General features: G+C 42.3%; 1 protein-coding gene across 1 annotated transcript; it reads left to right on the top strand.

Annotated features, from left to right (window-relative positions):
- The first annotated feature begins 10,291 nt into the window (after window positions 1–10,291).
- Window positions 10,292–11,777, top strand: LOC119507985 (monocyte differentiation antigen CD14-like). The gene is made up of 2 exons (XM_037801371.1): window positions 10,292–10,452; window positions 10,540–11,777. Exons 1-2 carry the CDS (start codon window positions 10,450–10,452, stop codon window positions 11,602–11,604), a joined length of 1,068 nt encoding a protein of 355 aa, XP_037657299.1. The 5' UTR covers window positions 10,292–10,449; the 3' UTR covers window positions 11,605–11,777.
- Window positions 11,778–12,588: the final 811 nt, after the last annotated feature.

Below are 12,588 nucleotides of genomic sequence, written 5' to 3'. Positions count from 1 at the left end.
AAGCCGTAGCCTTGGGTAAACTCACCTAGGCTAGGGGGAGTGGGGAACAGAGTCAAAAGAGGAGAAGGCTGAGGAAGGGAACTTGGAAAACATCAGTATTCCTCCATTTAAGGATGGAGGAAGATGCATTCTCAAAGGAGACAGGAAGTAGGAGCTCAGAACTTGAGATGGGAGACATGGGTCATGGTGGTCAGCAGTTTCCTATGCCTGCCTCTCTAACCTCATCTCCATTCTCTCCACTGCTCCCCACCAACACATTCTGATCACTCTGACCTTCTTCCCCTTTTCACCAGCTCTTCCCTGTGCCTGGAATTGTCTGGTCACTTATTCATTCATTCAACAATTATTTATAGTGCTCCTGCTACATGGTAAGAATTGCTCTAGGTGCTGGGTATTCACCTGTGAACAAAGCAGAAAAGTCTACTCTCGAAGTGCTTACATTCCAGTGGGGAAAGTAAAGTATATAGTGTGTTAGAAGATGGCAAGTGCTGTGGAAAAAATAGAGCAGGACAAAAGGGAAGAAGAGTGCTGGAGATGGGGGTTAGAGAAGGCAATTTCATGTTATAGGTAGAATAGACCTCACTGAGGAGGTGACATCTGAAGGAAAATGGAGTTAAGAGAGTGAGCCTTGCAGTTATCTGGTAGAAAGAGCATTCCAGGCAGAATGATCATCCAGTCCAAAGAACTTGGAAGACATAGGAGCTGAGGTCAGAGAGACAATGGGGAGCCACAAGTGTTCAAAGCTGGTATGCTGTAGGAAAGCTTTGGCTTTTCTCTAGGTGAAACAGACAGCCATGAGAGGATTTTGTTTGTTTTCAAAGCATCACTCTGGCTGCTATGTTGAGAATAGACTGTAGGGGACAAGTTAGGAGATCAGTTTGGAGGCTATATTAATAATCCAGGCAAGAAACGAAGAGGGATAGAAACAGATAGTAGAATTATGGGGGCTTAAGGCTGGGAGGTGGGATGGGGAGGGAATGAGAAGTGACTATTAAGGGTATGAGATTTCTTTTTGGTGTGAAGGAAATGTTCTAAAATTAAATGGTGATGGTTGCAAAACTCTGTGAATACATTAAAAACCCATGAAATATACATTTAGAAGGATGAATTTTATGTCATGTGAGTTTCATCTCAATAAAGCTGTTACAAAAAATAAAAAGAGATGATGGAGTTTGGATCAGTGGTAGCAGTGGCGTGGGTTAAAGTGGCCAAATTATGTATATGTCTTTAAGGATTTTTCTGATTTATAAGATGTGAAACATGAGAGAAAAAGAGTTCAAAGATGACACTATAGTTTGGGGCCTAAGTCATGACAACAGAGGAGACCACTAAGGAAGTGAGTGTAAACACATTAAAAAGAGATCCCAGGACTGATTTCTGGGACACCACATCAATAAGATGTCATGAAAATGAGGAAGGATCAGCAAAGGAGACCAAGAAGGAATGGCCTGTGAAGTAAGAGGAAAATCAGAAGGGAGTAATGTTCTGGAAGCCAAGTAAAGAAATCGATTCTAAGAGGAGGGATCAATGGAATGGGTCAAATGTTGCTGATAAGTCAGGATGATGACTGAGAATGGCCACTGGATTGAACACTGAAAGTCATAAGTGTCCTTGAGAAGAGCAGTTTCCACAAAGTGATGAGGGCAAAAGCCTAATTGGAGTAGTTTGAAAAGAATGGGAGGAGAGAAATTGTAGAAAGCAAATACATATAGTCTTTCAAGGAGTTTTGCTATAAAAGGGAAAGTGTTGATTCTGGTGATGAATGCACAGCTATGTGATGGTACTGTGAATGATTGTACACTGTAGATGATTGTAGGGAATGTGAATATATCTCAATAAAATGGTATTTTAAAAAGGGTGTGTGTGTGTGCTGGTTTGAAGCTGTAATGTACCCCAGAAAAGGACATGTTCCTTTAAGCCATTCCCATGGGTGCAGACCTACTGTGGGTGGGACCATTGATTAGGTTGTTTCAATTGAGATGTGACCCACCCAATTCAAGGTGGGACTTAATTCTTTACTGTAGTCCTTTACGAGGATAAAAGACAGAAGAAAGCCAAGAGAGCTCAGAGAGAGCAACACTGAGAGAGAGTGTAGAGAGAAACACCCTAGAGATACTAAGAGAGGATCACAAATGCTCAGAGAGAAAGCCACTGAATCAGAAACTGAAAGCAACGGAACCTGGGAGTGAAGGACCAGCAGATGCTGGTCATGTGCCTTCCCGTGTGACAGAGGTGTCCCAAATTCCAGCAGCCTCTCTTCAGAGTCCAGGTATCATCTTGTTGATGTCTTTTTTTTTTTTAATACCATTTTAAAATACAGTTTTATTGAGAAATATTCACATACCATACAATCATCCACAGTGTACAATCAATTATTCACAGAACCAGAATCAATTTTCAAACATTTTCCTTACTCCAAAAAATAATAATAATAAAAGTAAAAAAGAACACCTAAAACATTCCATCCCCCCATCCCACCCCATTTTTCATTTATCTTTTGTCCCTGTTTTTCTACTCATCTGTCCGTACACTGGATAAAGGGAGTATGAGCCACAAAGTTTTGCTACATAGTTATGCAATTGTCTTCGAGAATCAAGTCTACCCCCTGAGGAACTGGGGTGAAATGCAGAAATGTTGGACTTTCCCACATGGGCTATTGTTGATTTTCCAGCAAACATTGAGGACTGCCAATTTAGTGGGCTGAGCCCTCAATCTGGGAGCTTTCCCTTGTGAGGCTAGTTGCTGCAATGGAGAGGCTAAGCCCACGTATAATTGTGCCTAGGAGTCCCCCCCAGAGAGCCTCTTTGTTGCTCAGATGTGGCCCCCTCTCTCTCTAAGCCCACCTGGCAGGTAAACTCACTACCCTACCTTTACCCTTTGTCCTGATTGGCCTTAGTCCTAACCAGATCCGCTTCACTCATATCTCTAATTGAAGTCTGAACTCTTTTTCAGCTTTTTTTTTTTAACAGTTGCTGTATGAGATAATACTGACATTCATAGCTGCCAAGCTCTAGCTCCGAACCTCAGGCGTCACACAGATACCCCAAGTTCCAGAGACCGACCAGGTACACAAAGAGCTCAGCATCTCAGAATTTAGAGAACACCATTACTACTCAGGAATAGATGTGACTACTATAAGAACTTACAATCTAGGGACCATTGCAATAAGCGTTCCCCTGATAAGGGGAGTTTACACCTTATAGTTAGTCCATACTAGTGAGGCATTATAAAGTCTGTATTTTCATTTCCGGCATTTGATGATGTCTTAATTGGGACATTTTCATGGCCTAAGAGCTGTAAATTGTAAGTTAATAAATCCCCATTGTAAAAGCCAACCCATTTCTGGTATATTCTATTCCAGCAGTTTTAGCAAACTGAAACAGGGTGCAAGAAAATGGGGCAGTGAGAGGGGTTGAGATAGGGTTTTTGCATTTGTTTGGTTTTGTTATTATGGTAAAATATATGTAACACAATTTGTCATTTTAGCTATTTTTAAGTGTACAGTGCAGCGGCATTACTTACATTCACAGTGTTATACAACCATCACCATTATTTATATTTCCAAAACTTTTTTGTTAGCCCAAACAGAAACTCTGTACCGATTATGCAATAACACTCCATTTTCCCCTCCCCGCAGCACCTGGTAAACTTAAATCAATTTTCCGTTCTATGAATTTTCCTAATCTGGATATTCCATATAGTGGAATCATACATTATTTGTTCTTTTGTGTCTCGTTTATTTCACTTAGCATGATGATTTCAAGGTTTATCCATGTTGTAGCATATATCAGAAATTCATTCCTTTATATGGCTAAATAATATTTCATTGTATGTATATACCATATTTTGTTCATCCATTTATCTGTTGTGGTCATTTGGATTGTTTCTACCTTTTAGCTATTGTGAATAATGCCACTATGAGCATTAGTTTACAAGTATCTGTTTGAGTCCCTGATTTCAAATCTTTTGGGTTTACACCTAGAAGTAGAATTTGTAGGTCAGATGTTAATCCTATGTTTAACTTTTTGAAGAGCTGCCAAACCTTGTGTGCTGGTTTGAACGTATTATGTCCCCCAGAAAAAGCCACATTCTTTGATGCAAACTTGTGGGGCAGACATATTAGTGGGGATTAAGTTGGAACGTTTGTATTAGATTGTTTGCATGCAAATGTGCCCCACCCAACTGTAGGTGATAACTCTGATGAGATATTTCCATGGAGGCGTGGCCCCACCCATTCAGGGTGGGCCTTGATCAGTGGAGCCATATAAATGAGTTGACAGGCAGAGGGAACTCAGTGCAGCTGTGAGTGACATTTTGAAGAGGAGCTACAGCCAAGAGGGACACTTTGAAGAAAGCACAGGAACTGAAGATGAGAGACAGTTTGAAGACGGCCATTGAAAGCAGACTTTTGCTCTGGAGAAGCTAAGAAAGGACAAATACCCCAAGTGCAACTAAGGGTGACATTTTTCAGGAACTGCAGCCTAGAGAGGAATGTCCTGGGAGAAAGCCATTTTGAAACCAGAACTTGGAGAGGAAAGGATTGCTGATGTGTTACCTTGGATACTTTATGGCCTTAAGACTGTAACTGTGTAACCAAATAAACCCCCTTTTATAAAAGCCAATCTGTCTCTGGTGTTTTGCATTCAGGCAGCATTAGCAAACTAGAACACCTTGTCAACAATTCTTTTCTTTCTTTCTTTTTTTATTTTGTTATTTTTTTGGTTTTTAAGATGAGATGGATGACATAATCGCCTGATTGTATGAAGACTGGAATAATCCAGCAGATAGGGAAAATTTGGTGATTCAGAAGAAAGAAGGGAGTCCTGTTGGAGCAAACTCCCTGAGTAGACAAAAGGGACCGGTACCTAGTTCATAAGTGGAGGGGGTGGCCTTGGTGTAAGAACACAAATAGCCAATTTTTAGTACCGGGCTGGAAGGCACAGTATGTCGGTTAAAATGCTAGTAGGTAGACATGGTAGCAGGAGTCTGTGAAACTTTCAAGGAATTGAAATGCTGACCATGGATCTTCCCAAGTCAGGCTCTTTTACATTGCTTAGAATTCAACTCAAATATCATCCTATCTGAAAGAATCCCTCCTGTACTCATCATTTTCTACCCACATCATTATGCTTTATTTTCTTCACAGCAGTTATCTCTATCAGAAATTATCTTCTTTATATATCTCTCTTTATTTGTTTATTATTGGATTGTGCTCCATGAGTCAGGGACTGTGTTGGTCTTGTTCAGTTTTGAATCTCCAGCCTGTAAAACAATGCTAGGCACATGGCAGGTCCTAAAGAAATCTTAATTGACTCATTGTTTGAATGAATGAGAGAGATTGTCTGAGGGCTTGCCATTGTTGCTGTGAAGAAAGTGAGAAAACATTTCTAACCAGCATTTTACTTGGCCAAGGTCAAATAAAAAGTTTTCCTAATACTGAGGTTGGAGACAATAAGGTATGTGTCATGGTGCCAGTCTCAAGACATGTGGATTTTGTCTCTGTCAACACCCAGTAGGCTGACAGCAAGATTCATTCATTAGAGATTAGAGGTGGACAAGCAGGTGGGCCAAGGAACGCCCAAGTATTGAGCATATTTTGCTGGAGAGTGTGCCCTGGACAAGGAAGGAAGTGACACAAGGAGGGGGAGATGGACTGAGAGAAGAGTCAGAGGCTCCACTTCCACATGGCACAATGAGGTCAGATGTCTGGTGTGATGGATTTTAGGCTGGAAGTGTAGGAAGTTGTGGTCAGAGGATTTCCTTCTCTAAAAAGTACAAAACATTATTGAAATAAATTAAAGCAGATGTAAATAAATGGAAAAACACCCATGTTTATGGATCTTAATATTTTTACATGGCTATTCTCTTCAATTGATCTAGAGATTCAGTGCAATCCTTATCACAATCTCAGTGTGTTTCTTCATAGACAGTGACAAGCTAATTCTAAAATTCATGTAGAATTGCAAGGGATCCAGAATAGTCAAAACAATCTTGAAAAAAAGGAACAAAATTGGAGGACTCACACTTCCTGATTTCAAAACATATTATGAAGAAACAGTGATCAAGACAGTGTTTTACTGGCAATATGAACAGACATAAATATAAATGGAATAGAACTGAGAGTCCAGAAATAAATCCATGTGCCTAGGTACAATTGATTTCAACAATGGTGTCAGCACCATTCAATGGGGCAAGAACAGTCTTCCCAACATATGGCACTGGGAATCTGGATATTCACGTACAAAAGAATGAAGATGGGCACTTATGTCACACAATATACAAAAATTAACCCAAAATTAATCAAAAACTTAAATATAAGAATTAAAACTAGAGAACTCTTAGAAGAAAACATAGGGGTAAATTTTCATGACCTTGGATTTGGCAATGGATTCTAATATGAAACCTAAAGCATGAGAAAGAAAAGAAAAAAATAGTTTGGACTTCATCAAAATTAAAACCTTTTGTGCATTAAAGACCATTATCAAGAAAGTTAAAAGAAAACCTATGGATTGGGAGAAAATACGTACAAATCATGTATCTGATAAGGGTCTAGTATCCAGAATATATATAAAGAATGCTTATACTCTATAACAAAACCACAAACAGTGCAAATAACAAATGAACAAGGGACTTTTTGAATAGACATTTCTCCAGAGAGGATATTAAAGTGGCCAACAACCACAGGAAAACAGTCTCAACATCATTAGCCATTAGGGAAATACAAATCAAAACCACAATGAGAAACCACCTCTCCCATATTAGGATGCCTATAATAAAAAAAAGTCAGATAATGACAAATATTGAAATATTGGCAAGATTGTGGAGAAATTAAAACCCTCAGATACAAGCAGGTGGGAATGCAAAATGGTGTAGCTGCTGTGAAAAAACTTGGCACTTCTTCAAACAGCTAAATATACAGTTACCATGTGTCTATGTACCACTGATTTTGACAAGGGTGTCAAGATCAGCAATCCTAGGAATCTGCTCCAGAGAAATGAAAACATATGTCCACACAAAACTTTTACACAAATGTTTATAGCACCATTATTTATAATAGCCAAAAATTGGAAACAACTCAAATATCCATCAACTGATGAATGTATATACAAAGCAACATTATTTGGCCATAAAAAAAGAACGAAGGGCTGATAAATGCAACAGCATGAATGAACCTTGAAAACATTAACCAAGTGAAAGAAGCCAGCCCCAAAGACCACACAGTATGTTATTACATTTATATGAAAAGCACAGAATTGGCTAATGTATAGAGACATAATTTAGATTAGTGGTTGCTTAGGGCTGGGAGTGGGGGTGTGATGCGGACCAGGGATAACAGGATGATAGCTAAAGGATACAGGATTCCTTTACTAAGTGATGAAAATGTTCTAATATTGACTGTGGTGATGGTTGCATATATCTGTGAATATACTAAAAAAAACCTTAAATTGTATACTTTAAATGGGTGAATTGTATGATTTGTGAATTACCACTCAATTAAAATGTTATTTTTCAAAGAGAGCTTTATTTTAAAGTTACATTCTAAATAGTTTTATGTATGAAATAATAGGATCTGGGGTTTGCTTCAAATTAATCCATTGGGTATGGGGAGGGGAAATAGATGAAATGAGACTGACAGAAAAGTAATAAATAATGGCTGAACCTGGGTACCTGGAGTTTCATTATACTGTTCTTTCCAATGTTATCCACAGGGTTGAAATTTTCAAAAAAAAAAAAAAAAAAGAATCTCATGCAATGTTCTGACTATCTCAGAAGAGAGGAGACTATCATCTCCCTTGATAAGTAATTGTCCAGAGGCCTCACCCAAAGCCCTGAGATCAAGGACCTGAATTATTGAGGAGAATCTGAGAGGCCCGGAAGTCATGGAGTGTGAAGAGATGGTGACTGTGGGGGCTGATATGAGCCAGGGCAGCTGTCCTTCCAACCCACAGGCCATGCTGATGGTGGGTGGAAGTGGAGCTGGGAGGAGAGGAATCTACACTCATATTCTGAGATATTGTACCCTGGGAAAGCCTCCTGGGAGAGGGGAAGGCGTAGGCCAGCTCAGCTTGGGAAACTGAGGCAAAGACCGAGGACTGGACTTGGGAGTCCTGGAAGCCTAGTTTCCCTCAGGAGAAGTGACTTGAAGTCCACCACTCTCAGGCCCTGAGAAGACTTGGGCCCTGAGGCCTATACATAGGAGGGTCACATTGAAGGATGGGAGGAAGGAGGGAATCCACAGACCCCTGAATCTGGGGTTCTGACAACCTCCCAAATCCAACTGAACATCAACAGATGCAACTCTTTGCCAAGGACTTGATTCATAGACAGGCACTATTATTACCTCCATTTTACAAAGGGGAACCAGAAATCTAAGGCCCAGAAACTGGCCCAAGTCTCACTACCTCAGTTGAAGAGCTGGACTTTCAAGTGAAGGTGTCTGACTTAACATTAATGTATATTCACATCTGGGTCTGCTGGGATGTCACAGTGCCCTGACCTGGCTTGGGGCATGGCTCCTGGAATCAGGACATGCTCAACAGACACACAAGACACAGTGTGGCCTGGTGAGGCCTCCTTGTTTGGGTTGGGGACAGATGTGCAACTTTTCCTAGAACAAAGGGGAAGTGGGATTCAACACATTTTCATGTAGATCTTTCCCAGCGGTTTAGAGTTCTGGACCTGTGAGGGCTCTTGTAAGCACAGCCCCTACCCCCACCCTCTGGGACACATTTTTTTTCTTGGCCAAACATGAAAGTTACCAATTAATCTTCATTGAACAAATGTCCAGCCACTTCTTTCCCAGAACACAGGAACTGTGACGGGGAAGAAGGGAGGACAGTGAGGTACAAGTGGGAAAACAGTATTAACTATATCTACTTCCCAATTTCAGGGTGGAAATGGAGACTGTAAAGGATACAGTGACTTGGCTGAAGTGTATCTGTTGAACACCTATACTTTTTTTTTTTAAATCAATAATTTGTTTATTGTATGTTAATAAAAGTTTTTGCAAAAGAGGAAACAATTTTCAAAGCACTTTAAACAACTCAAGAGCAACAGATGTTTGCACACAGTATTGTAGTCTCTGACTATTAACCTAAATCACTCATCTTTCACTGTGAGGACACCAAGATTGATATAGCTTTAAGAAGCCCCTCAGGGCTGACCACGGTGCCTCAGCATTCACTCCTAATTGAACAATCATAAAAAAGCAAGTGTTGATAAAGACTCTTCCTTGATGTTTTCAACAGCCTGGGTCTCCAGAGTTTTGCCAAGGTCTTTTCTGGCTGTCTCTCTTTACATTTCTGGTAATAGTTGTTGGTGTTGAACACCAAAGGCAGTTGTTTGTACTTTTTTTTTTTTTTACATTTTTTATTGTGAAATTTAACTTATATAGCAAACAGTGATAACTTTCAAAGAACTATTTAACAAGTAGTTAGACAGCAAATTTCAAGCAGTTCCACAACTTCAGTTATTTCCATATTGTGATATATAATAAATATACAGAAAGGTGATAACTTTCAAAGTATGATTTAACAAGTGGTTATATAGATAATTTCAAAGAATGTTATGAGTTACATTTCCACAGTTTCAGTTCTTTCCTTATTGTGAAATATAAGATATATATATATATATATATATATATATATATATATATATATACAGAAAGGTGATAACTTTCAAAGTACAATTTAATGAGTAGCTATAGAGCAAATTTCAGAGAATGTTACGGGTTACAGATCCACCATTTCAGTTATTTCCTTCTAGCTATTCCAATACCCTAGCATCTAAAAATATATATAAATATATTTATATAAAGACAGTACTCATAATCTTTTGTTAAATCCTATCTTGTCTGTTGCTACCCCTTCGTTTCGTTTAATTATGTTCTTGATCTTCAGGAAGAACACCTATTCATTTGACAGAACTAATACTTAAAAGAAAAAGTAAACAGCAAGGAAAAAATAGGAAGGGGAGTTTTCCTTCAGACCAATGCTTCTCTTGACCCTAATACTTTCTACTCCTTGAAGTCAATTTTAAAGTTGCAATCACTTCCTTAAAACAGCCAGTTAAATATATGAGGATATTCAGAGGATTGGACTTGGGGGTAGCGGGAGATTAGAGGAACCCAAGATTAGGAAAAGGCGAAAGCAACCCTTCCCGGACAGGGTTTTCTGGAGAAAGGGCCTGGAGGTCAGAGAACTGGCCTGGGTTACTGGTAATCATGCCCACCCCACCCCCCACACCCCATACCTAGCGGGAGAGGTGGGAAGGGGACCAAGGTTCATTGTAGGCGGGGTCACAGTGGGAGACCAGGGTTATGTAAACTCTTAAAGGCCAAAGAGTTGGGAACGACCTGCGCGGAGCCTGGAAACCGAGTTATATACCAAAGAAGCCACAGCCCTTCCTTGAGCATTCTGGTGGTGAAGGGGCTCTGCAGACCTGCCAGCCATGGTGAGTGTACTGCCTGGAGCAGATCCGGTGGGCGCCGGGGAATTCCTGGAATGAGCTGTGGCTGCCTGATCTCTTCTCTCCCTCTAGAAGCGCGCGCCCCGCCTGCTGCTGCTGCTGATGACTGTGCTACCGCTGCTGCGAGCCTCGGAGGACACGCCGGAGCCCTGCGAGCTGGACGATGAAGATTACCGCTGCGCCTGCAACTTCTCGGATCCGGAGCCCGATTGGGCCAGCGGCTACCAGTGTATGGCTGCCGTCGAGGTGGAGCTCCGAGCCGGCGGCCACAGCCTAGAGAAATTTCTAGAGCGCGCCGACAAGGACCCTCCGCATTACGCTGACATGGTCAAGGCTCTGCGCTTACGGAGGCTCACTGTCGGCGCTGCCCGGGTTCCTGCCCGGCTCCTGTTCGCCGTCCTGCGTGCGCTCGGTTATTCCCGCCTTAAGGAACTGACGCTCGAGGACCTAGAGGTAACCGGCACGTCGCCGCCGCCGCCTCTGGAAGCCACCAGGCCTGCACTCTCCACCCTTCGCCTCCGCAATGTGTCGTGGGCGACCGGGGGTGCCTGGCTCGCTGAGCTGCAGCAGTGGCTCAAGCCTGGCCTCAAGATACTGAGCATTGCGCAAGCACAGTCGCTGGCCATTTCCTGCGAACAGCTCCGCGCCTTCCCGGCACTCACCAGCCTAGACCTGTCGGACAACCCTGGACTGGGCGAGCGCGGGCTGACCGCCACCCTCTGTCCGCACAAGTTCCCGGTCCTCCAGGAACTCGCGCTGCGCAACGCGGGGATGGAGACGCCTACCGGCGTGTGCACCGCGCTGGCGGCGGCCGCTGTGCAACCCCACCGCCTAGACCTCAGCCGCAACGCGCTGCGCGCCACCGCACACCCCGGCGCACCCCGGTGCACCTGGCCCAGCAAGCTGAGCTCTCTCAACCTGTCCTTCGCTGGGCTGGAGCAGTTGCCTAAGGGACTGCCGGCCAAGCTTAGCGTGCTGGATCTCAGCTGCAACAGGCTGAACAGGGCGCCACGGCCAGACGAGCTGCCCGAGGTGGGAAACCTGACACTGTTCGGGAATCCCTTTTTGGACCCTGGAGCCACTAAACCCCACGAGGACCCTCTGAACTCTGGTGTGAACCGAAACTGTGCGCCTTAGCTTCTGGCCCTGGGGATGTCAGGAACCCTGGAGCCTTCTCCCAGGGTCCTGAGGCTCATCCAAGGCCCAGCGGAGAAGAATGAATGTGGGAGTTAAAGGGCTGATCAAGACATCTAGATCAAGCAACCCTGTGCCACACATTTAATAAAATGTTAACCAGCGTGTCCTTATCATTCATTCTGCTATTGGCTGAACACTGTATTGTGTGGGAAATCCATCATATTTAGACGTCCTTCATTCTAACTCCCTAGTTACCCTCCTGAGGTTCTGGTGGACAAGTTTTTGTTTGTTTTTAAATTCAGTTTTATTGAGATATAGGCACATACCATACCATATAGTCAACTTCAGTGTACAATCAACTGTTCACAGTACCATCATGCAGTTGTGCATTCATCACCACAATCAATTTTTGGACATTTTCCATAAAAAAAAAATAAGAATAAGAATTAAAAATAAAAGTAAAAAAGAACACCCAAAGCATTCTGTCCCCCCATCCCATCCTATTTTTTCATTTAATTTTTGTCCCCATTTTTCTACTCATCTGTCCATGCGCTGGATAAAGGGAGTGTGAGCCACAAGGTTTTCACAATCACACAGTCACTACGTGTAAACTACAGAGTTATACAATTGTCTTCAAGAATCAAGGCTACCGGGTTGCAGTTTGACAGTTTCAGGTATTTCCTTCCAGCTATTCCAAAACACTAAAAACTAAAAAGGGATATCTATATAGCACATAAGAATGTCCTCCAGAGTGACCTCTCGACTCCATTTGAAAACTCTCAGCCACTGAAACTTTATTTTGTTTCATTTTGCTTCCCCCTTTTGGCAGAGATGTTCTCAATCCCACGATGCCAGGTCCAGGCTTATTTATCCCTGGGAGTCATGTCCCACGGACATGGGTTTTGGGGGGACACTATTCAGCCCAGTATAGGGAAGGAATGATGTAGTGGGCCAAATGCTGCTGATAGGTCAAAATTAGGACTG

The sequence above is a fragment of the Choloepus didactylus genome, chromosome 13, assembly GCF_015220235.1.
Source record: "Choloepus didactylus isolate mChoDid1 chromosome 13, mChoDid1.pri, whole genome shotgun sequence".
Taxonomy (NCBI): domain Eukaryota; kingdom Metazoa; phylum Chordata; class Mammalia; order Pilosa; family Megalonychidae; genus Choloepus; species Choloepus didactylus.
The sequence above is the reverse complement of the archived record's forward strand: the minus strand, read 5'-3'. Positions and strand labels throughout refer to the sequence as shown.